General features: G+C 51.7%; 1 protein-coding gene across 2 annotated transcripts in view; it reads right to left on the bottom strand.

The window, feature by feature from the left end:
• Unc5b (unc-5 netrin receptor B) overlaps positions 1-10,274 on the bottom strand; it is a 67,665-nt gene extending 57,391 nt beyond the window's left edge. For both annotated transcript variants that reach the window (XM_052163669.1, XM_052163670.1), the window contains exon 1: positions 9,764-10,274. In XM_052163669.1, coding sequence (XP_052019629.1) covers positions 9,764-9,842 — 79 coding nt within the window. In that variant the 5' untranslated portion in view covers positions 9,843-10,274. The remainder of the gene's footprint in view (positions 1-9,763) is intronic.
• Positions 10,275-23,182: the final 12,908 nt, after the last annotated feature.

The following is a 23,182-nucleotide window of genomic DNA, read 5'->3' as shown; positions in this document are numbered from 1 at the left end:
TCCCTCCCCACCCCCCACCCACCCCCACCACCTTCCCAATCAACAACCCTCAGGTGGACCACCGGAAGACAGGAGAGTCCCCAGGCTCAGGGAACTGCACCTAGAGATGGAGTCAGGACTTGAACCTGTGTTTTCTGACTCCAGGGCGGGCCCTGCTTATTTGATTAGAGAAAGGAGAGAGGGAAACAGGCTGCCTGCCTAATGCTACCGGGCAGATCCGCTTTGAGAATGAGATTAGAACCAGGCTTCCAGTTTCTCTCCAGGTTTTTTTCTGCTGTTCCTCTGTGTGAGATTGGGGGTGGGGATGGGGGTGGGGGTGTGAGGAGGAGGGTTAGGAGGGAGGGGAGGGGAGAGGGAGAAGAGGAGAGGAGGGAGCAAGCCAGGAAATGTGAGACCAGATGAAATTTGCAGCAGGGGTCAGTGCGTCCAGCGACCCGGGCTGCTTAAACTGCCAGACAGGAGTTCAGAGCAGCCTGTGACTCCTGGCAAGGGCCAGCGGGTACCCAGCTGTGAGACTGGTAGCAGAGCCAGGCATCTCGCTGCCTCAGCCAAGGGCCCGGGGATATTTATCTCCTAGGAATGCTCTTGAATATTAGTGCGGGATGCACCACGGGGCGGCCGTGAGCAGCCTGACCCTGCAGCCAAACCTGCTACGCTGCCGAGGCCCCACTCATGCCAAGAAGGCAGGGGCAGTTTGCTGCGGAGGGCTGGGCCTGGACTCAGCTCCCCTGGCCCTGTGCCTTCCCGCAAGCTGCTTACCCTGCACCTGCTGCAGGCAGCCGAGCCAGGGTCCATGCAAGGGCCACTCTGTGCAGTTCCAAACCGTGACCGATGGGCTTGGGCACGCATATCAGATACAGCTTTATTTTTGAGCTACAGTCGTATGCGGCTCTAGGTGGCCTGGAACTGGTTACGTGGCCCAAGCTGGCCTTGAACTTGTGATGTCGCTGCTTCTGCTTCCAGAGCCCTGGGGTTACAGGTGTGTGTCACCATGCCTGGCTAAATGCAAAGATTTGACAGCCTCGTGTGTGTCTAGTCTGCTCTCCCGCTACCCACACAGCAGGGACCAGGACACCTAGACGCAAAACTTCATTAACTCCTCGTGGCTTTATAAGACTTTCGGAACAAATTCTTTCTCACCCAAGGGCTCTGACCACTTAGTTCTTAGCACTTACTGGGCCTGCTTTTGTTAAGTGCTTAGTGAGAAGAGACTCAGACAAGACAGAGGGGAGACGGCTGAGCAGAGAGATGGGCACCTCCTACTCTCCGGTTACTCATCCAGGCTGACAGGCACCGGTCAGAGCTCCCTCCTGGCCAGTGGCGCCTGCAGTGTTTGTCTCACTTTACTGCCACCTCACACCTGACACTGCTGGTCCCAGGACATATCAGGCTCCCCCATCACCCCTGACCACACAGTGACTGATGTCCCAGCTGACAGCCCTGCTCGCATTGCTATCTCCTGGTCATTTTAACCGGTCCCCAAGACAGGTGTGATGGGTCCTGCTCCCTGGGACCCCACCTCTTGTCACTGCTGGCTCTGCCTCTGCCCTTCTGTGTTACAAAATGACTTGTGGGGAACTTGGAACAAACTCACTGGCATTTCTGATTTAACTTCTTATGAGCTCTGCTTCTCGCGCTAGGTGCCGAGGGCCCCGGGGTTGGGGCAGCCGGGCGCCTGCCTGAGAGCATTATCAGCCTCTCGGCCTCAGCTCCAGCTCCTGACGCCAGTAATGCCTCCGGGCGCCACACAGGGCCTCTGGGGGATTGCCTGACTAGTGGGTGATCAGAGCTGGAGATGCCTCTGAGTTACTAGGCAGCAGGGTGGCCACCAGAAGCAGAAAAGCGAGCCTCTTTCCTGCCACCCTGTCCCCCCCCCCACCTCCCCTGTTCTCCCACCAAGGGGGATACTGCTACCCTATGGGGGGGGGGCTCTGTCCCTTCTTCTCCCACAGAATCACTCAGGAGAGCATGGCCCATCCCCCTCCCAGAGCCAAAGAGGAGGTAAAGGACTTCAGAGGATCACAACTGGGGTCAGATTTTGTCGCATGGCTCACCAGGGAACTAACTGCACCAAGAGGCTAGGGAACTGAACCAAATTACATCCTTTAGGCTCCAAAGCCAGGGGCTCTTTGCTCAACGCTGAGCAGAGAGACCTTAGGCTCCAGAAGTCTTCTGAGTCAGACACAAATCTACAGAGCCTTCCTTGTGGGACTGTGGCTGTCTCTCTCCCTCCATCCCCACAAACGAATAACTCCTCCAGGCATTCCCTCCACCCATGGCCCAAACTGTTGATCCTTCAAGGGGTACTTAAGAGACACCCTTTTCTCCTCCAGGAAGACTTTCCTGACCCCAGCTCCCTGCCATCACTTCCTGTTGTTTCCAATCCTGCCGGTAATGATGATAATGATGACGGGGGGTGGGGGTGGGGTGGGGGGGGTGGGGGGGTGGGGGGGTGGGGGGGGGAGTTTGGGGGGTGGGCTGGGGTTCCTGTGACCAGTGTGTGCTAGGAATCCTCACCTCTGCCCTGAAATCAGTTTCCCTTACTTCTAAAAGTAAATAGAACGGAGTCAGAGTCAGTCTGTCAGTCTGTCAGTCTGTCTGTCTGTCTGTCTGTCTGTCCTGTTAGAACTGCTATAGACCCCCTTAAGCCTTGGCGGGCTCCTTCCTTCCTTCAGCCTCCTGAGGCCCCTAGTACCCGGGGCTCTCCGTCTTTGAGGCAAGAGATGCTTAGGGAGCAGGGAAAGTGAACTTAAGTCCTAGAAGGTAATTTATAGGCAGGCACACTGAGAGAAAGAAAGGGAGAGAGAGACAGACACAGAGACAGACACAGAGACCCAGGGCTACATAATGCACACACGGCCATCTCTGTCAATAAATCGACTTTCCAGACGGGCCTCTATAAACGCAAATGAAGTGAAGTGGTTCTGGGTCGCTGGTAGCTCTGTCTGCTGCTAACTGCTAGCTAGAAACCCCCACAGCCCTTAAAGATCTACCTTCTCCCTCTTCTAGACTCCAAACACAGACAGGGAGAGAGAGAGCAGTCAACCCTGACCCAGAGAGGGAAAGGAGATGGCCCAGGGTCACAGTGCAGAGGAATAAACAGTAAGACGCAGTCTCAAGTTGGAGGCCAGGAGGGGCTGGGCCTCCAAGCCCTGAAGCTCCCTGACCACACCCCCTCCTTTTTCTGAGCTTGCTAACAGTGTAAGAGGCCACTACATAAGTCTTTCTTACTTTGGGCACAGTAGCTCATATGACCTCAAAACAAGGGGGCTGAGGTAGGGCAGTGGTTAAGTAAGCCAGTAAATGACACTTGGGGCTGGGGGAGACTATGCTAGTGTTCTCAGCATCCCAAGTGGCCATGTTAGCCCCCTACCTGGCAGCTAAGGCCCTAGGGACTGGCCCCTGCATAGAAGGTATCAAAGGAGGTATATGAAGACTAGGGCTTAGGGGTGATGACAGCAGGCTGGAACTTAATGCCTACTTGCTAGGCCCCACCCCTATTTGCTGGGCTCCGCCCCTACTCACTAGGCTCCACCCATTTCTAAGAGACACAGAGACAGCGCTGTAAGAAACCTTTCCATCTCAACCTCCTGCCCCAGTTTCTACCTGGTGCCAGAGGCACTGGGAGGGGCATCCTCAAGGTTCCCGAGACCTGGATAGGGGGAGGGGGCTGGTAGTGGAGCTCCAGGTATGGTCATCGCTGCCTCCAGGAAGCCCCCGGACCTTTAGGATTTTTCTGCTGTTGTCCTCCTCTTGTTGTCTTCCTGTAGCATCCAAGATTTTAGGAGCCATTCTGCATTTCTGGGATGGACACCGGGGTGCCCTATAGACTGTCACCTCTATGGGAGCCAGAGTTTGGGTGTCTGTGACTGATCTGGGCCTGTCTCTTCAGCTTTCCAGGAGTGCATCTACCTCCCAGGCGGGGTGCTCGAAGGCATGATGAAGCCCATACAGGAAAGGTTTTTTTGTTTTGTTTTGTTTTTGCAAACTATGAAGTGTTATGCACATGAGCTGGGGTGTGAATCTCCTCAAATATGACATGTCATCTGAGAGTAGAATGGTGGCGGTCCTTAGTGTGGGCACAAACAGGGAGGGCAGGGTGCCCTCCTTCCACCAAGACAGCAGTAAGAGGAATGGGAGATGTGCTGTGGTTCGCTCGTGAGTGGGCGAGCGAGGTGCGCTCAGGTGTGCCTACGGCCAAGCCCAGCCACACCTTCCAAGACCTCTCTGCAGACAACCCTTCCTGCAAGTTCTGCAAGCTCCTTCCCCAGAAAACTTCAGAGACCTCCCGGAGAGAGATGGGCTGTAGGAGTCAGTCAGGCCCGAGGGTGAGCCTTCACACCAAACCCCCAGACCACCCCCCACAGCCATGCTCTGGGTGAGCTGGGGCTGGAGGAGGGGTCTCAGCTTCCTGGGTCAACGGACCTTGCTCCTGGGCTATGAGTAACCTTTCTTGGTCCCTCTAGGGCACAAGGCTTCACCCTCAGCTTCCTGGTCCCAGCCTTCCCAACAACAGGCTCTGACACTCAGGCCAGACCCTGCGCACAGCGCACAGTGAGATAGCCAGAGGGCTTCTCGAACCTAGCAGGGCAATGGCAGGTCCCGTCCTGAAGAGGAATCCCTGACAAGATACAATGGATGGAGCTTCCCAGGCCTGTCATGATTCATCACACACACCTATGTACACCCAAACAAAACGCACCACACCTAGATGACACCGCACACCCCCACATGTTCAAACATCCACAGCCATACAGCCACACACAAGCCACACCCTCCTATACAAAAGGTGGAAACCACAGCACACTCGGTGCCTCCTGCACACTTCACCTATACACACACACACACACACCACTACACACCTAAGAGGGAAATAGCACATTTCACCTACACACACACACACACACCACTACACACCTAAGAGGGAAATAGCACACTTCACCTACACACACACACACAGACCCCACTACACACCTAAGAGGGAAATAGCATCCCCCCCACCCCCTCCCAAACACTAATTCCACCTGCCACCCTCCCACCCCGCACATTCTCACAAATACTCCTCAGCACACGATCTCACACCCACGGGTCCGCCTTGCTGGAGCCGGGGAAGTTGTGATGTGCTGGGGGCACCTTGGGGAAGCTGAGAAAGAGGGGCGTCGGAAAGGAGCGGGACGTACTGCTCAGTGGTTAGGCGGCACCGCTGAGCTCCGAGGACTAGGCAGACCCACATCAGTTTGGTTTAGGTGGGGTGAGGAGGGACGAAGAGGAGAAACACAAGGAACAGGAGAGCTTTGGTGGAGGGTGGTTGGTACTTGGTGACACCAGGTGACTGAACTGAGTCCAACCTCCAAGCTCCGGAGATGCTAATCAGGCGGTTTGGTAGAGAAGGAGCTCCCAGCAGCCCGGAGCTTTGGGAGGGGGAGACAACGACACAAAAGGAGGGAGGGGGTAGACAGCTGATTTATGCCTGCACTTCAGCAAATGTTTTCCCTGCCATTAGCCTCGGGAAGCCTAGGAGCCAGAGGAAGGCGCGTGGGGGGTGGGGACCTGCGGCTCAGGGAGCTCAGTCTGGGCTTGTCTGCCCGCGGGCTGCAGCGGAGTTCCGTTCCGATCCGATCCACAGCCTCCGGATCCTGCGATCCACATTTGGCTTGTCAACCAACTCCCTGGGAACAGCGGGCAGCCGGCTTCGGAGTGCCAGTCTTCTCCCAAAAGGCTTTAAGAGGGGGCTCACTTGTTGCCCTAGCTCACCAACATGAGTCCAGGTACAGGGGAGTAGGGGGGAGGAGCACCCCCCTCCCGGGCGCCGTGCCCGTACAGGATCCGAAAGGGCAGGAGGTGGCGCTCCAGCCCAGATTTCAGGACCCAGCCAATCCGGAGGGGAGCAGGGCTCTCCGTGCCTTCGGACACAAGGTCCCCCCCCCCCCCCCGAATGATTCTCATTACGGTATTCTAAATTTCCTTTAAAAGGGGGCGGGGGGAAGCACAGCCCGCACGTGTTTGGGTTCATTCTGCCTTCACAGCTTTAATGACTCCATTTGTGGAAGCTGTTTAGGAAGCTGGTGGAGAGGCGGAGGAGAAGGATGCCAGCAGAGGAGCCAGCTCAGGCCTGGCAGCCGCCTCTCCCTCCCCTCTGGAGGCCATCTGCCTAAGCAGCAGTTTCTCTGGGCCCACGGCCACCAACTTCAACTCACAGCCCAGGATCCAGCCCCTTGCCCCTTTCCTGCCGACCTGAGCTTCCATTTGCCAACCTGCTACCTAAAACCCTACTCCGGGGCCCTCAGGATGGTACTGTGGCTGGCCAGCCCCGGGGACAATTAAGTCGTGTTCACTCAGGATCACCAACCTTGCTGCCCAAGCACCTGGATGGAAGGGATATAGCTTACTCTGCGTGTCCCCCAAAGTCCAGGGCAGCCCATAGCCCTACCCTAGTCACATCGGGGTGACTCAGGGAAAGGATGTTGGAGAAACCAAACCTCATATTAGCCCAGACGAACAAGAATGGGGTCATGGTGCATTTCACCTAAGGATTCCGTAAGCAAAGCAGCAGAGACAGTTGGGTCCCCAACTCTACAAATGAATGTGACCCTGTAAAAGGTGGACATCTGACTGTAGGCCACGGAGCCTAGCCGGTGACCTATGTTTTGCTACAGCCGGAGCTGTGTGTTGGTGTCATCTGTGAGCGTCTACCTGGTTTTTGAGGCCCCCAGGCCCAGCCCTTGGTCCAGCAGTGTTTTGCTAAGTAGAATTTCTGCTCCCCAATTAACCCTCTCTCCCCATTCTTGTGCAAGTCCAGTGAAACCCAACTGCCAAAAGGATGCTACCTTAAGTTTCCAACATCGGTGGCACCTCAACAGCACTCAGCATCTTGACCTCTGGTGAGGGTGGAGGGAGGGAGGAGGCTGAAACAATAGCCGAGGCAGGCCCCTGGGCCCCGAGTTCGAATCCTGTCTCTGCTGAGCTCTACCCAGACCTTGGGCAACTCTAAACACTGTTCCCAAAGCTCCAGCAGTTAAAAAACAGGGGGAGTTGTTAGATCCTGGAATTCCCCCATTGTGTAGGGGCAGGAGGTGGACCAGAGCAGAGAGATTCCAGGAGAAATTCCTCCCCTGCAGTTGTACTTCCGAGTTAATGAGAAAGCCCATTAAGACACTTGAATTTCCATTTGTTTAAGGGAGTTGGGTGCTCAGCTTTAGAGTGGAGGGATAGGAGGGTTAAGACACCAACCAAAGCCACACCGGCTCAGACGCTAGGAAAACTCCCTCTTTAATTGCACCTTTAAAAGACTGATCAAGAGCTCTCAACTCCCAGCTCAACCGTCCCAGCCAGAGGGCCTTGGAAGGGCCTGTGTGAGTGGGGCGGGGTAGAAGGGAGCTCCCAGAGCCAGACGGTGCCTTGAAGACTCAGTCATTTGCTGGCTGGTGTCTTCCTAAGGGTCTGCGGTTCTACGGGTCTGGTTTTGATCTTGCAGAATCAAACTTGATACATTCTCAGCACTCTCAAGGAGTTGACTACCAGATTCTGAGGAGAAAGGAGGGATGTACCTGGACTGTGTTTAGAGCCTTCCCAGTAATCTCTCCTGCCTCAGCAACAGACTTCACAGCACAGCCAGGTGGAAGGGCTTGGAAGAACGGTTCCCCACCCCCACCTGATAGTCGAAGCTGGTCTAGCTAACAGAAAGGAACCCAGCTTCCTAGTCAGAGATCGGTGTGAAGAAGACAAGATGTGGGAAAGCCTGAGCTCTGGCCTCGCTTTTCCCCATCAGTGAAATGGGAACGGGGGGTGGGGGGGAGTCACTGGAAAAAACCCAAAGAGCATTGCAACAGAAAGATGCTTCGTGCCTGTGGCACTGGGGAAACCAGGCTATGTGGGAGGAAGAGGCATGCTCTCCCTCCAGAAGGTAGGCTCTAAGGGCAGCATATTCTGGCAAAGGAAGGCAGCAGGCAGACCCCGGCAGCTGGCCCTTCTCCAGACTAGTGGGCAGGAGGACCCCGCCGTGCCATGTAATGAACACAATTCCAACACCGCTTCCGCTCACTGGTGAGAAATCAAAGCTGCGTATTAGAGACCATTTCTGACTGGGCACCGTTCATGCCCAAATCCATCAAAGCCCTGGGCCTGGAGTTTCTTCCGGGGTAGATGGGGGCTGAATGCTTTGTTAAGCAGAAAAACGCAGGCTGTCTCCAGCATTCCTGGCCCAGCCCACCCCTCCCAGAGAATTCTGGGCCCAGCAGTCCTATTTTTCTCCAAATGGAGTCCCACCCCCAGTAACCGTGGTATCTATTCCCGATCCCACTACCCTGCTGATAAATATGAAAAAAAAAATGTTTCCCAAGATGCAACCTGGCCCACGTGCTATTTCCAAAGTCTTCACTCTACCCTCCAACCATTCCCAGATACTCTTAAACAGAAACTAACACCCAATCCGGGCCATCCCACACCTAAGTGCACCCTTTAAAACGAGGCTGGTGGTTTAGCGTGCCTCCTCCCTTTCTTCATCATTACCTTCCAACTTCAAAACACTGCTTTAAATACCCAAGCCTGCCCAAATCATAATTAACTCGGATCAAATGATTGAGTGTTGTAACTTTACAGCACAAGGCTTGGGGAGAAATAAAAAGTGGGGGGGGGGGTGGATGTGCTAAAAGCAAGCTCGGGCCGTGGGAATCGTTGGTTCATTCGTTCCAGAGGAGGGACCTTTAGCTCTTGAAGACTGAGAGGTGGGGAGGAGGGGAGAGCGGATGCCATCATCACTGAGGGGGGTGGGGGTGGGGTGGGGAGAGGTGCGTCAACTCCAGCACTTTCGGCTACTTTCCCCATTCTCAGCCTTTGCTCGGGGAGGTCTTTGCCTACTCGGTGCAGTTCCGGAAGTCGATTCACCCTAGCAGCAGTTCACCGGCTTGAGTACCAGAGAGGTTGGTGCGAGTGTATACTTCTTCCTAGGAAGCCGCAGCCCACTTTGCAACGCCTAGGCGAGCTACTACAGAGCCTGTAAGAACTAGGGACTTTATAAACTTAGGAGTCCGCCAAACCCTCTGAGGGCATCTTGACTGGGTCCAAGTGCAGTGCAGGGGCGAGCTCACCTGGTCTAAACCCCGGACAGTGAAAATGTCAATAACCTATTGAAAACAGGCAAAGTCGACAGGAGACGCACTACGCCCTTCCACTCTCTGCCAACACTCACCCCAAAACAATCCACCAACCACGAAACCTTTTCACACCCTCCCGTGCCGCACCTCCGGAGAGCAGGGTATATAGGGCTCAACCCCTCCCCCTTCTATAGCTAAAGCCTTCGGGCCTCGGCTCCCCAAAGGCCGAGGGGGAAGAAGCGCTTCCAGGGTTCCGCAGTCTCCCGCTCCCTCTCCGTGACCCTGACCCTCAGAATGCTGCGCGTGCAGCCCGCGGGAGCGTGGACTCAAGACTTAAGTTGCAAGCGAACCGCAGCGAATACACACTTGGCCCTGACAGCGACAGTTTTTCGGTGGCAATCAGGGGTCACTTGCAAGTGAGTCAGACCCCATTCCACGGGAAGCAACTACCCCTTGGAGGCAGGAGCAGGGAGCTTCGAGCTTACGTGGCACCCCAGGTGGCCATGCATCGCCCCCTCTCCCGGGCACCGAAGCTGCCTTTTAACTTGGGCGCGCCCACTGCGTTCTCGGAGCGCAATGACTCCGCCAAGAACCACCCGAACTTGCAGCTGGACTCTGGGACGCACTAGGACCGCATCCCTGTGTCCCACAACACTCCCCCTCGCACCTACCTGCTAAGCTCGGTGTTGGATCCCAGCAGAGCAGCAGCGCCAGCAGCAGCGCGCTCCGCACCCCGCTCCGGGCCCTCATGCTCCTGTCGCCTGGCCCGGGCGCCTCTCCCTCGGGGTTCTTTCCCGGTCCCCAGCCTCGCCGCCTTCGCCTTCGCCTTCGCCTCGCAGTCCTCGCAGGCGCCCGGCAGCGCCAGCCCGTGCCCTCCGCGGGCGCAGCGGGCAACCACGCAGCGCCGGGAGGCTGCCCGGCGACTCGGAGCGCTCCGGGAGTCGGACGCCGCTGGGGATCCCAGCTCCCGTGCGCCGAATCCGCGCTCTCCTGCTGCGAGCGCCGTCCGCGCCCTGCTCCGAAGTTGTGCGATCCCAGTGGAGTGCGCTCAGCGGCGCTCGCAGCGGCCGCGCCGCGAAGTCTGTCCGAGTGGGGTGTGTGCTCCCCTCCGCGCCCTGCCGCTCCCCGCGGCTCGGCGCCCTCACCCGCCCTGCCGCCGGCCACAATGCCCAGCGCCGCCGCGCGCTCGCCTTAGAGTCAGCGGGCCGGGGCGGGGCCTCACGCGATAGAAGGCGGGGCCTGGGGACGGGGGCGGAGCCTCGGGGCCCAGCGAGGGGGTACCCTACCTCTGTGTAGGCGCGGCCGCGCTGGGGCCTTATCAGAGGGGATCCTTGAAGAACGCAGGATCCAAAGCACCGGAAAACCGGTCCGCTGAAAGCGGCGGTGTCTACCGGATTTTCTTTCCAAAAATAGAGGAAATAAACATTCGTGCACTTCTTAACTTGGATGTGAATCAGCTTTCGCTTTTGATTCGGTCTCAAATGGGAGTGGGGGGGGTGTTTAAGAAAAATGTCGCACACACAAGTCCTGGTGGAGCGGGGGATGTAGGTGGGGAGTTCCAGCTGTGGATAGTTGGGCTTGAGTTAGGATCGTGATTGGTTCTCTTTTTCTCCACGACCCAGGACAGAACTCTTTACGTGGGATCCGGAAGGATGGTTCATCCTAGGATATGGGGAACCGGTCCAATTGATAAAAGGACGTGTGTGGGGAGGGGCCTGCTGCTGTGTTTGGCTCAGTGTATAAACTTGGTACTGCTCCTGAGGCGCGTGACCTTGAAGGCGCTGCTTAGCCGCCTCCATCACTGTCACCTGTGAAATGGGGAATAATGATGTTAGCTGTCTCGTAAGGGATTGAGGAGCAGAATGTGGGGAATAGAAAGAAAGTGGGGAGACAAATGGTGGCGTCTGTTCCCAAGGTTCTTGAGGGAAGTCCTCATCACCCAAAGGTGGGCCCATGAGCGTATGTGACCAGAGGAGACTTGGGAGATGTCTGTGCATCAGCTCACGTGACGCTCACAGCACTTCTGTGTGGCAGCCCGTTCGTGGGCATCGTTTCAGCTAATTCCACAACTCTGTGAAGCAGTACCATACCCGCTCTTTTACAGAGGACAGAAGTGGGGCATAGAGATGTAAAACCATTGGTCCAGGCTTTGAGTGAAGGCTGAAGGGGATAAGGGGGAAAGCCCTCCAGGCGGAGTATGGCCACCTACGCCCGTAATGCCGGCACTCTCTCAGGAGGCAGAAGCAGGACAATCTTGGTGAGTTTGAGGAGGCCAAGGCTACTTAGTGAGACCTTGGATGGGGTGGGAGGATCGCTTGGGGTCTCCCCCGCGATTCCCTGGGGCCTAGATTGGCTCTGAGTGGGAGCTGGCAGATACCAAGCGGCTCCCTGCTGCCCCCTAGTCCTCGGCGGCTGACCTTGTCAGCAAGCTTTTCCTCTTTAAGCCGTCTTCAGGGAGAGAGCAGCCTAGCCAGGCTCTGAAGTCTGGGAGGGTGGGAGATACCCAAAAGAAGACAGGATTCCCAGGTTGTTCCTAGATTGGAGAGGGAGGCAATGAAAGCGGGGTTTCTGGACGCCCCCTCTATCCCAGCTCCACAAAGTGACGACTGGAGATCTGTAGGAGGCTGTGGCTATAGGCGATGCCCTACATCATGGCTGGCCACCTAGGCCCAGGAGGACGAATCCGGGTGGAGTGCAGGCCCTGGGCAGGACTGGGTTTCTGAGGGCAAAGGTAAACGGGCTATTTTTAGCCTGGCCTGGAACAGCTCGAGCCACAGTAGAGACTGAGCACACCCAGCCTGCTCCACCCATTCCAGACCGCAAGCATGCCGCCATACACGCCCCTTGGACAGACCTGCAAAGGAACATATAAGTAAATCCACAACAGAGACACACAGGTGCAAGGTGACCTTTCCTGAAACACCCTGTGTACAAACAGGCATCCACCTAGAAAAACACCCACAGACCAAAGCCGGTGAGATTAAAAACCCCAAACATAGCTCCAGGCACACACACACAGAGACATCTGACTGGAAAGGCAAACAGGTATTTGGATATTTAAAGACTGGCAGGAAACGCACTCCACACGCGAGTGCCTGGGTACTGACACTCACATCCCATGCTCAGACCCAAGATCCAGGCAAGGAGGTCAAGGGTGCTGTGCCCTAGAGATCAGTAGATCTACAGGCTCATACACCCCTGCTGGGATATTGAGGGGGGTTTCTTTAGAAGTTGCTTAAATACTTCTGGGGAAAAAGGGGTGTGTGAATATCTAGCAATTCCCTTATTCCTACCTAGTCCTGATCCACCCTTCAGTCTGGAAGCTCTCTCTCTACTTTAAAAAAAGCAAACATCTCTTTATTCTAATTAACTCACAAATAAAAGCATCACGAAGCTTAAGGCGGCCACTCTAACCCTGGCACCGTTGCTTCCGGGCTCTATCTATCTCTGTGAACATCTCTGCATTTAGAATAGCCAGTCTGAGGCCATGGAGTTCCACAAACTATAACAGAGTGGAAACTAGATTAAAAAAAAAAAAAAGCAGATTCATGGGCTGGAGAGATGGCTCAGTGGTTAAGAACGCTGTCTGTGTTCCCAGAGGTCTTGGGTTCAATTCCCGGCAACCATATGATGGACTCACAACCATCTACCCTGGGATCTGGCACCCTCTTCTGGTACACAGGTGTATAAGCAGGTAGAGCTCTCTATACATAAATATATCTTGTTAAAAGGATTCATATTCTTTCATGATTGTGTGTCCTTTTGGCTGCCCTGTCTTCCTCCATCACCCAACCTCTCCAATCTTAATGTCTGCTCACAGAGGTCTCTTTGGAACTAGAGTCAGCCTTTTGAAGGAATCTCCCATATTTCCCCTGGCCCTATCTGTTTTAAATCTCAGGGAGATGCATTTTTCAGCCACTTGGAGCTAGCCCCCCTGTAGTCCAGGGAACCTCATCTTTGGCCCTCAACTGGGAATGACCACTTCTCTCCCATGCATAAGGCCCCACAGCCCTAAGGGTAACACAGTGGAGAAGCTGTACAGAACTTCCCAGAAGAGTCGTCACACCCTGTGCCTTGGCACTCAGTCAGGGCAGGGGGTGCCGCTTCTAGTTTAGCAAAAACAAGGGCACTGGATTGCCAAGGCTGGCCTCCGTTTTTCCTATTTATCATGGCATGTCAATACAGTTTCCTGCACACAGTCGGATGCATTATGAGGCAAGAGAAAAAGAGAGGCTGTTGATTCAAGGCCTACAAGGGCCATGAGAAGGAGTCACAAACTCCACCTGCATGTCTTAGAGACTTATTGGGGGATGTTGGGGATGTGCCAGGAGGGGGGCAGGCTTAAGGAAGGTAGGGAAGCCTTTGTTGGGTGCAACTGCTTTGAGAGCTTGGGCCAGTGTTGACCCTTAATGGAGGCTACAGATGCTTCGGGGACCGGACCACCCTTAACAAGATAGCAGGTAGGACTGGAAGGTGGACCCCAGCGGATGAATGCAGGCCCCAGGTCCCCGCCCAAATCCCTGCCCCCATCCGGACTCCCCGCTGTTCTTACCTGCTTGCTGAGAGATCTTACTTACCGGGCATCGGTCCCCTGCGTTGTAAAAAAGGAAATAATCACCACTTCTCAGGACTAAAAGGAATATGCATCTGATCTAGCTGAGTAACAGCTGCCTATTTCATAACAATTATGCTTTGAAAGCAGCCTTTGCTGCTCCCTCAAAGAGTGGCTGGCAGCTTGGACGTGCCATCTCCAACACTGGCCATGCTCGCGGGTGCCACTAGGCGGCGCACTGCAGCCTCAGCCTCCTTGGCGCCCAGCAGACTGCAAGGCAGACTGAATAGGCTATGGACCGGTCTCTGTCCACTCTTCCTGGACCCTCCCAAGAGAGATTTCTCTTGCCTTGGTGATGGGAGACGCGACGGTGAGTGGGAAGAGTTGAGAATTAAGTTCACGAGGCCTCTCCTAATTAGTCCGGGACAGAAGGACCCCCAAGTCATTTGTAAGCTGCAGAAGTGATGGTGGTTGAAGTCCTTCAATTTGCTACTATCAGATTCAATGCTGGCACTCAAGGTAGGTGCTGTGAGGACCCCATTCACGGATGAAGGCATTGAGACCCAGATAGTAAACTGAGGACAATGGAGAGTCCTATCTGACAGAGTGGATCTCAAGCCGGAACTTACCTTTTAAAAAAAAATTGAGATGAGGGGCCAGAGAGATGGCTCTGTCAGTCAAGTGCTTGCTGCAAACCTGAACCCAGAAAGACTTGAATTCAGATGCAGAACACCCAGTAAAAACAATGGTTCAGTGAGTCCTGTAAACCCTGGACTGGAGTTAAGCTCTAGGCTCAGTGAGAATCTCTCTCTCAAAACGTAAGGTAGAGAGAGTGCTTAAGGAAGACACCTAACATGATCCCCTGGCCTCCACAGGGATGTGCACACACGTGCACACACAGGAACTCTTATAGCACACACAGTACATAAAGAAATCAATGTAGCTGGTCAAATGGTTCAGTGGGTAAAGTCACTTACTACTGTGCCTGACAACCTGAATTCACTCCCAGAATTCACACAGGGTGGGAGGAGAGAACCGATTCCCAAAAGTTGTCCTGAGTCATACATACACTGTCTCTAATTTTGCCTGATTTTGAGACTGGATCTTTTGTAGCCCAGGTTAGCCATGAACTCCTCCTGAAGCTCCTGCCTTAACCATCCGATTGCTGGGATTACAGGCAAGGGCCTCCACACTCGCCTTCAAAATTCTTTTATAGGCAATTTATGAAAGTAAACTTTAGCTGGGCGGTAGTGGCACACACCTGTAATCCCAGCACTCTGGGAGGCAGAGGCAGGCGGATTTCTGAGTTTGAGGCCAGCCTGGTCTACAGAGTGAGCTCCAGGACAGGACAGCCAAGACTACACAGAGAAACCTTGTCTCGAAAAAAACCAAATCCAAGAAAGCAAATAAATAAATAAATAAATAAATAAATAAATAAAATAAAAAGAAAGAAAGAAAAGAAAAGAAAGTAACCTTTATTTTAGTGATGATTTTGGCTTGCGGAAACATTTAAATGTACAGTACAAAAAGCTTCCCATGTCCCTTAGGAAGTCCCCTTGGCTATGTCTGACACACGTATGGAATATTTACTTCATGTGATGAGCCTGTGATGGTACATTATGTGGAAGTAGAGTTAACACAAGTCACCTTGGCACGTGCCTGTATCCTCATTCTGTAATGAGGTCCCAGTCAGGACCTGTCTCACGGTGACTCCGTAGGGTCCTGTTGGCTATAGCAGTTTCTCGGCACCCTACCATCATTTCCAATGACGCTGGCAGCTGAGGATGACCAGCTAAGTGTTTTGGAAGATGTCTCCCATCTGGTATTTGCCCATCTGGACATCCATGATCATTTCCAACCAGGGGTTCTGATATTCCCTCGCCACACACTTCAACTTGTAGAGTGGGCACTGATTATAGGCAGGCATGCCTTCAACATGTCCTGGGTGAGTTCACTGTCCTAAAGTTGGGGTGCTACGAGGTGTGTATACCCAGGGGCCAGATAGGAAGCTGCAAATATGGAAAAGGGGAAAAAAGGATTCCAGGCATTAAGTCACAGGGACAAAGGACAAAGCCCCTGAGGAGAGTTGGCAGGTGTGTGTGTGTGTGTGTGTGTGTGTGTGTGTGTGTGTGTGCCACAAACTACATGATCACATACTAGGGAAGGAAGAGACCAGGAGGGGTGGTCCCAGCCAGGGTTAGTCCTGTGTGCTAGAGCTGAGATCTAATTAGGGAGACAGCAAGGACTCATTGTTTTGACTGCAGAAGGCCTCATGGTGCCATGCCAGGGTACATCTTCTGGATTATATGTCATGGAAATCTGAGGTGGGGTGGACTGTGAGGGTGGCAGCCACTGAGCGGTCCTACAACAAGAGGACCTTGTCCCAGGGCTATAGAGAGTCGACCTAGGGGAATACCTAGAGGGCAAAAGAAGTGTTTGGCATTTGGAGTCAGTAGAAGCTGTGAGGTGGTAAGGAGGTGTGGACTGGGGGAAGTGGAGAACTCCCCGGTCTCTGTGGACTCCCCGGCAAACAACTGTGGGCACAGCACGGACTGGTATGCTCAGGAGTGGTTATCGCTTAAAAGATAAGGACACTGGCTGAGGGCCACATGGAGGGTTTCAGCTCTTATAGCCAGGAGTGCCAGAAGAATTAGCTGCCAATCACTGAGATAAGCCAGAAGAAGCATGGACGTTCCCACATTAAAACCAGGGAAACTGAGGCTTAAATGACTCCACTAAAGGGGCAGAGGCAGGCTCAAACCCAGGCTACTGGTTCCAGAAGCCAGAGCCCAGGAAGCCAACAGACAAGGCTCACAGAACCCCTTGAATCCCTGGTGTGATTTGAAGGGCTGTGGACACACTCGCGTCCTTCTGATTTAGGGCGTGCTTTCTCACCGGTCACTAGAATGGTCCTGGAGGTGGATGTGAATTGTGAGCGTATTAAACTGGAAACCAGGGCGCCACAGGGCAGCTCAGGGGCTAACGTGCTTGAGGGGAGTGCATGAGGGACCTGCATTTGCATGCCCAGAACCCATGTAAAGTCAGCTGCGCAGCCTAAGATTGGAAAGTCAGCATTCCTGTGGCGAGACAGAGGCAGGGACAGGAGAATCCATGGCAGCTCTGGAGCCAGCTAGCCCGGTGTGTGTATGTAACAGTACATCTGACTGCCTCAAATAAGTAGAATAGTGAGATCTAACTATGGGGGGGGGAGGGGTTGAGAGAAGAGGGTGGAGAAAAGGCAGGAAGGGAGAGAGGGAGGGGGAAGAGGGGAGGAGGGGAAGGGGAGAGAGAGGGAGAGAGAGAGACAGAGACAGAGAGACAGAGAGAGAGAGGGGAGGAGGGAAAGGGGAGGGAGAGGGAGAGGGAAAGAGACAGAGACAGACAGAGAGAGAGAGAGAGAGAGAGAGAGAAAGACAGAGAGAGAGAGAGAGAGACAGAGAGAGAGAGAGAGAGAGAGAGAGAGAGAGATTTTGGTTTTGGGAGACAGGGTTTCTCTGTGTAACCCTGGCTTGTCCTAGAACTTGCTCTAGAGACCAGGCTGGCCTCTAATTCAGAGATCAACCTGCCTCTGCCTCCTGAGTGCTGGAGTTAAAGGCATGTGCCACCATGCCTTTTTCGTCTTGCCAAGTCTGGCAAGAGAAAAAATATTCTTATGTTCAACAGTGGCAAGCAGTTACTATGATGACCCACATTTGGTTCCCAAAAGCCACACCAGGCAGCTCACTCACAACAGCTTGTAACTCCAGTTCGGGATGATCTGACGCCCTCTTCTGGCATCGATGTGGCACATCCACAAATTATCAGGCACACACATGCATACCCACATTAATAAAAATAAGTATTTTTTTTTTCTTAAAAAAAAAAAAAGGAAAATAAAAATCTGAAGAAAAAGGACTGATCTGAGGTCTCTGTTGGGGACAGACTGTGACTCACGACCAGCCCATGCCATCAGTCTCTCCTAATTCAGGAATGGGAATTATGGATATAAAGGTCAGAAAAAAGGAGGGAACACAATTACTACCCTGCCAAAAACAAAACGAAAAACCCCAAAACACAAAACAATCTTTTTCTGCTCTCTCATAGTTGACTGCGAAGACATTCCAACTTCAATGCATTCAGGTGAACAGGGAGATACCTTATTTAATAAAAGCATCTCCGGTAACATTATTCTATATTTATCTTAACCGTGTAAGAATCCAGTTCTTGGCAATACAACTTCCTTTTGCTAGGCCAAGTCTGTCAAGTTTCTGTATTGCATTTATGACGCTTCTAATATCGTTCATGCGATAATAGACAGTTTTATAGAATTAAATGCAGTATCTATCCCTTTCAGAGCGGGCAAGGCTACATAAACAACCCACTCCATGGGGTTCATACTTAAATCAACTTCTTTACAAAGCACAGCTTTCCTGGAGACGTGATTCTGGACGGTTTGCATCGAGGCAGACAGGCAGTCGCTGAAGTTATAGCTGTCACTTGAACTAAAGGCAAGAGACAATTCAAGAGGAATTTGGAACAGCGACAACCTCTGAAGCCGTGTTTCTTGTAGTTCTGAGCTTTCGGCATTGCAACCGCTTCTCTTGGAGACTGAGCCAGCGCTGAAGATAACGGACTGTCGTTTTTAGGACAAACGCCAGGCACATCCTCCAGCGGGAACCATCCGAGCTGATTCACACACTCTTTCTGGAAGAGCAGGAGGGAGGAGGGTCCCCCGTAGATGCACTGGCGACCAAGGACAATTTATTTTTCATTTCTCTAAGGTGTACACTGAAAAGCCCCACTACGGTAAGTGACCAGTTTCGTAGGGCAGACACAGGGAAATCCCTCCTTCTGAACTCTAACCCCATCCACGATCAGCACTGGAATCGGTCTCATTGGGAGTGAAGTCGTCAATACGCCTCTTCTCAATATTTAGCTTTCCTTTGGTTTTGCTCATTTGCTACAAAATTTCTTGCACTCTGGACTGTGAACTTGGCCATGCCGGTTGGCAAGTTTAAGTGGGATCACACTGCCGTTAGATGTGTCTGTTGAGAGCTGCACACTCTCTCTGAACAACGGCTCGTCTTTCCAAGATTTTACTCGTTTACACATGGTGTGACAGGGTGTTTTCAACAGGAAAACCTTGAGCTGCAAATGAAAGGAGATGTTAAAAAAAAAAAAGTCCAGGGGCCACCGCCCAAAGATAGCCTCATCGCTCAAGGACACGCGTGGAAATTAAGATCCAGAAAGACAGGACTAGAGGAGTGGCTCAGCAGTTAGGAACATTGGCTGCTCTTCCTAAGGATCCGGGTTCAATTCCAGCACCCGCATGGCGGATCACGGTCTTCTGTTAACTCCAATTCCTGGGAATCCACTGCCCTCTTCTGGCCGCCAAAGGCACCAGGCATGCGCAAAAACGACTCAGAGAGACATTACTGGGTGGATACTCTCTGAATCAGGGAACCAGGCTGAAAGTTCTGACGACCAAGGTCAAAGAACCCCTACAATCAGGTTCTTGTCTTTCCTGTCAGGGCTACCTCCTTAACTCCCTCTTGAAAAGAAGTGTAATTTACACACGGGGAAAATACAGACTATGTGAAGTTCTGTGGAACCTGGCGAAGCACTAGGCCTAGGAATCTAGTCAGGACAGGAACACCTCTGCCCTTTCAGAAGACCCCCAACCGTTCCCCAGCCACACTCAAGAGCTCTGGAAGATTGCAGGTGACCCTCACCTGTCCCCAGAAGTCATCTAAGCTGAGTCAGAGGATGTCCTCTGTGAACAGCATCCTTCTCAAAGTCTCGTGATACGTTCAAACAGCTGGCTCATCTTTTGTTATTTCTTAATCATATTAATTACTTGAGTATACCAAATTCTTTTCTCTTTCTCCTTTTCTTCCTTCCTTCCTCCGCGCCCCCCCCCCATTCTTTTAGCCGTAGATGTTTGGACTGTTTCCCATTTTAGTCTAGCACAATCAAAGCTGCTGTGAATATTCTTGAGCAAATACAATTTTTCGTGGACATATGTTCTCATTTCTCTGCAGTGAATACCTATGGGGAAAACGTCTGGGTCATCATCAGGTGAATATATATTTAGCTTTCTCGAGAACTGCCAAGGGACCGGAGATGAAGCTCAGCACGTAAGAGCATTTGCTGATTTTGCAGGGGTCCCAGGTTTGGTTCCCAACATTCACATCGGCTAGCTCACAACCACCCCAGCTCAGGGGCATCTGATACCCTCTTCTGATCTCCACGGGCACCCGCACACGTATGACATACGTTCACATAACAGAACTTCAGTCAGGGTTCTTAACCACTGAGCCATCCTTACAGACCACACAACAATTTTAAAAAGTGATTTATTTGTTTACTTATGTATATGAGTACACTGTAGCTGTACAGATGGTGGTGAGCCTTCACGTGGTTGCTGGGGATGGAATTTAGGACCTCTGCTCGCTCCGGTCAAACCTGCTCGCTCCGGTCGGCCCGGCTTGCTCTGGTTAACCTTGCTCGTTCAGTCCCTGCTCGCTTCGGCCCAGATTTGTTTATTATTATATCTAAGTACACTGTAGCTGTCTTCAGACACACCAGGAGAGGGCGTCAGATCTCATTACGGATAGTTGTGAGCCACCATGTGGTTGCTGGGATTTGAACTCAGGACCTTTGGAAGAGCAGTCAGTGATCTTAACTGCTGAGCCATCTCTCCAGTCCCACACATACATTTTTAAAAATAAAATAAAATTGGCAAAACTTTCTAAAAACATTGCTGCCATTTGATCCCTATCATCAACGTGCGAGACCCCCTCACCAGCCTCTCTACACCCTGAGCAAGGTTCGATACACTCGGCTGTCACTCCGTGTTAGACAGTGATGCCAGTTTAGTTCTAGTTGCTCCACCCCTGTTGGTTACTGAGATGATGCTGGGCACATTTCCATGTGCTTATCAGCCATTTAATAATCTTTCTCATGAAGGGTTTGTTGAAATCTATAGCCTCATTTTTATTGGGTTGATTGTCCTGCTGACTGGCAGGAGTTCTGTTTGTTTGTTTGTTTGTTTGTTTGTTTCGTTTTTCAAGACAGGGTTTCTCTGTGTAGCCCTGGGTGTCCTAGAACTCACTCTGTAGGCCAGGCTGACCTTGAACTCAGAAATATGCCTACCTCTGCCTCCCAAGTGCTCAGATTAAAGACATGTGCCACCACTACCTGATAATATAATGTGTACAAAACCTGTGTCAGCTAGAGGTGAGGTGAGTCTTCTCTGAGTCTGCAACCTGTCTTTCTGTTTTCTTAACAGTGTCTTTCAAAGCAACAATGTTTTAGTTTTGCTTTTTTGTTTTTGTTTTTGTTTTGAGAGCAGTTCTCACAGAGACCAGGCTAGCCTTGAACACTGGATCCTTCTGCCTCTGTCTCTCATTACATCTAATTTTTAAAGATTGGTAGAGAGCAGTTCTTTAATGTTTCTTTTGTGATCATGGTTTTTTTTTTTTTTTTTGTATCTCCTGTTTCCTTCTGTGTTTAGGTGTGTGAGACAGTCCTGATTGTTCTTTATGGACAGGGAAAGGTGGCCTTTTCTCTACATGATTAACCAGAGGCTCCAGTGCCATCTTTTGAAAAGATTTCCTTCCCCATTGAGCTGCTGTGGATGCTTCGATCAGAATCAGTAGGCTACGCTCTGTTCTGGGCTCTTGCGGAAGGTACCCAACTCCACCCTAACATTCTATACGTGTTACATCAGATTATACTGTTTTTTAATATATTTTTATTTTCTGTATTCTTTGTTTACATTCCAAATGATTTCCCCTTTCCCAGATCCCCCCTCCCCATATGTCCCATAAACCTTCTTCTCTCCACCCATTCTCCAATCATCTCTCTCCCTTTTCTCTGTCCTGATAAGATTATACTGTTTTAATTAGGCTTCTTTGTTTAGTGTGGGAAGCACATGTCAGATCAGAGGACAGCTTGTGGGAGTCGCTTCTCTTCTTCCATCATGGAGGCCCTGGTACTCAAACTCAGGTCTTCAGGTTTGCTGACAAAAGCCATCATCTTGTTGGCCCTACAGAGGTTTAGAGTTCATCTTCAAGCCTCTTACCCCGTTTGCAGCTTTTAATATTATTTTGACAGCCTATGTTTTCAACTTGACTTGGAATCAGGTAGTTATGGTTTTCACCATGAAAATAAATCTCAATATGAATGCAATGTGCACTTGTCTAAATATAAAACAGTCAAAAACATTGCTTGGTTATATAGATCACATAGCTGATGACAAGATGATAATCCCCCAGCTTAATCAACTTTCCTATGCTAAATATGTAAGTCAATTGATATGGTGTGTGTAAACGATGCAAAATATGTAAGGGACTTTCATTTCCCAACACGTAGAGGGAGCACTAATGTCCGCAGGTTTGATAGCATGTAAGAAGATGATTCGTGATCGGGGAACACTCACATATCTGTTTACTGTGTGTCCTATGCGGGCCTTGCAGCACGTGCCTGGAGGTCAGAGGACGACTCTTAGGAGCTGGAGTTCCCTTCTTCTACCATGTGAGTCCCAGGAATGGGACTTTAAGACTTGAAGCTTAGTGGCAAATACCTAAGCCATCTTTCCATCCCTCAAACACATAATTCTTGTATCCTAATATGTTTCTAATTATGAAGAAATACATGACTACCATAAAACGAATATCCAATCACGACACACATGTATTTTACATGCTGTATTTTATGGGTTTTAAATGTTATTATTATTAAATTTATATTATTATAACAATTATTAAATATAATAGATATATTATTATTAAATTGATATATTATTAATTAAATTTTATTCATTATAGTAGGGGATTCAGGAGGTCAGAGGTCAACTTTGGGAGTAGGTTCCCTCCTTCTACCTTTTCTGTGGGATCTGAATAAGGAATTCAGATTACCTGGCTTGTTCACCAGGCATCTTTCCTGGCTGCGCCATCTTACAAGCTCACATTCATGATGTTCGTGCACCTCACGGTCCTTTCCTGTGACCATCAGGCTTTCTATGCTAACCCAGAACATCTAAAATCACATGTGGAGGCCCCCCTTGGAGATGTCAGCCTTTCGGCTCCGTGGGGTCATGGGTATGGTCTCAAGACTCTCATTCACTGTTGTGTCAGAGATCCCATGACCAGAGGAAGGACGGGGCTGCCCCCCTCAGTGAGGAACTCTGAGATCTGACTTCATTCCAGGTCAGTTCCAGCAGGGCAGGCAGAGGGATTGGAACAAGCCAGCCCTTAGGAGGGAAGACAGGCTACTAGTATAATTGTGATATAGAAGGTCTACCCTGAGGTATGCTGGTGCCCTCAGAGACAGGTGAGCTCAGAGCCGCTCTGGGTAGGCAGGCCTGCATCTGGGCTGTGTCATTCTAAGCACACGGAAACACGGCAACTTTTACAAAAGGGGGTATGCCCTGAGGTACTGGAGCTCTGTATGCTGGCTAGGCCCATGGCTAGCCCCAGGTCTTTGGCAGACGTCAGGTCTCTGGTGAATACCCCCATCTGACATTGGAACATCTTTGTCTCTTTCCCAAATGAGA

Source organism: Apodemus sylvaticus, chromosome 19, assembly GCF_947179515.1.
Source record: "Apodemus sylvaticus chromosome 19, mApoSyl1.1, whole genome shotgun sequence".
Lineage (NCBI taxonomy): Eukaryota > Metazoa > Chordata > Mammalia > Rodentia > Muridae > Apodemus > Apodemus sylvaticus.
Note: the sequence above shows the minus strand (reverse complement) of the source record. Positions and strands in the feature narration are given on the sequence as shown.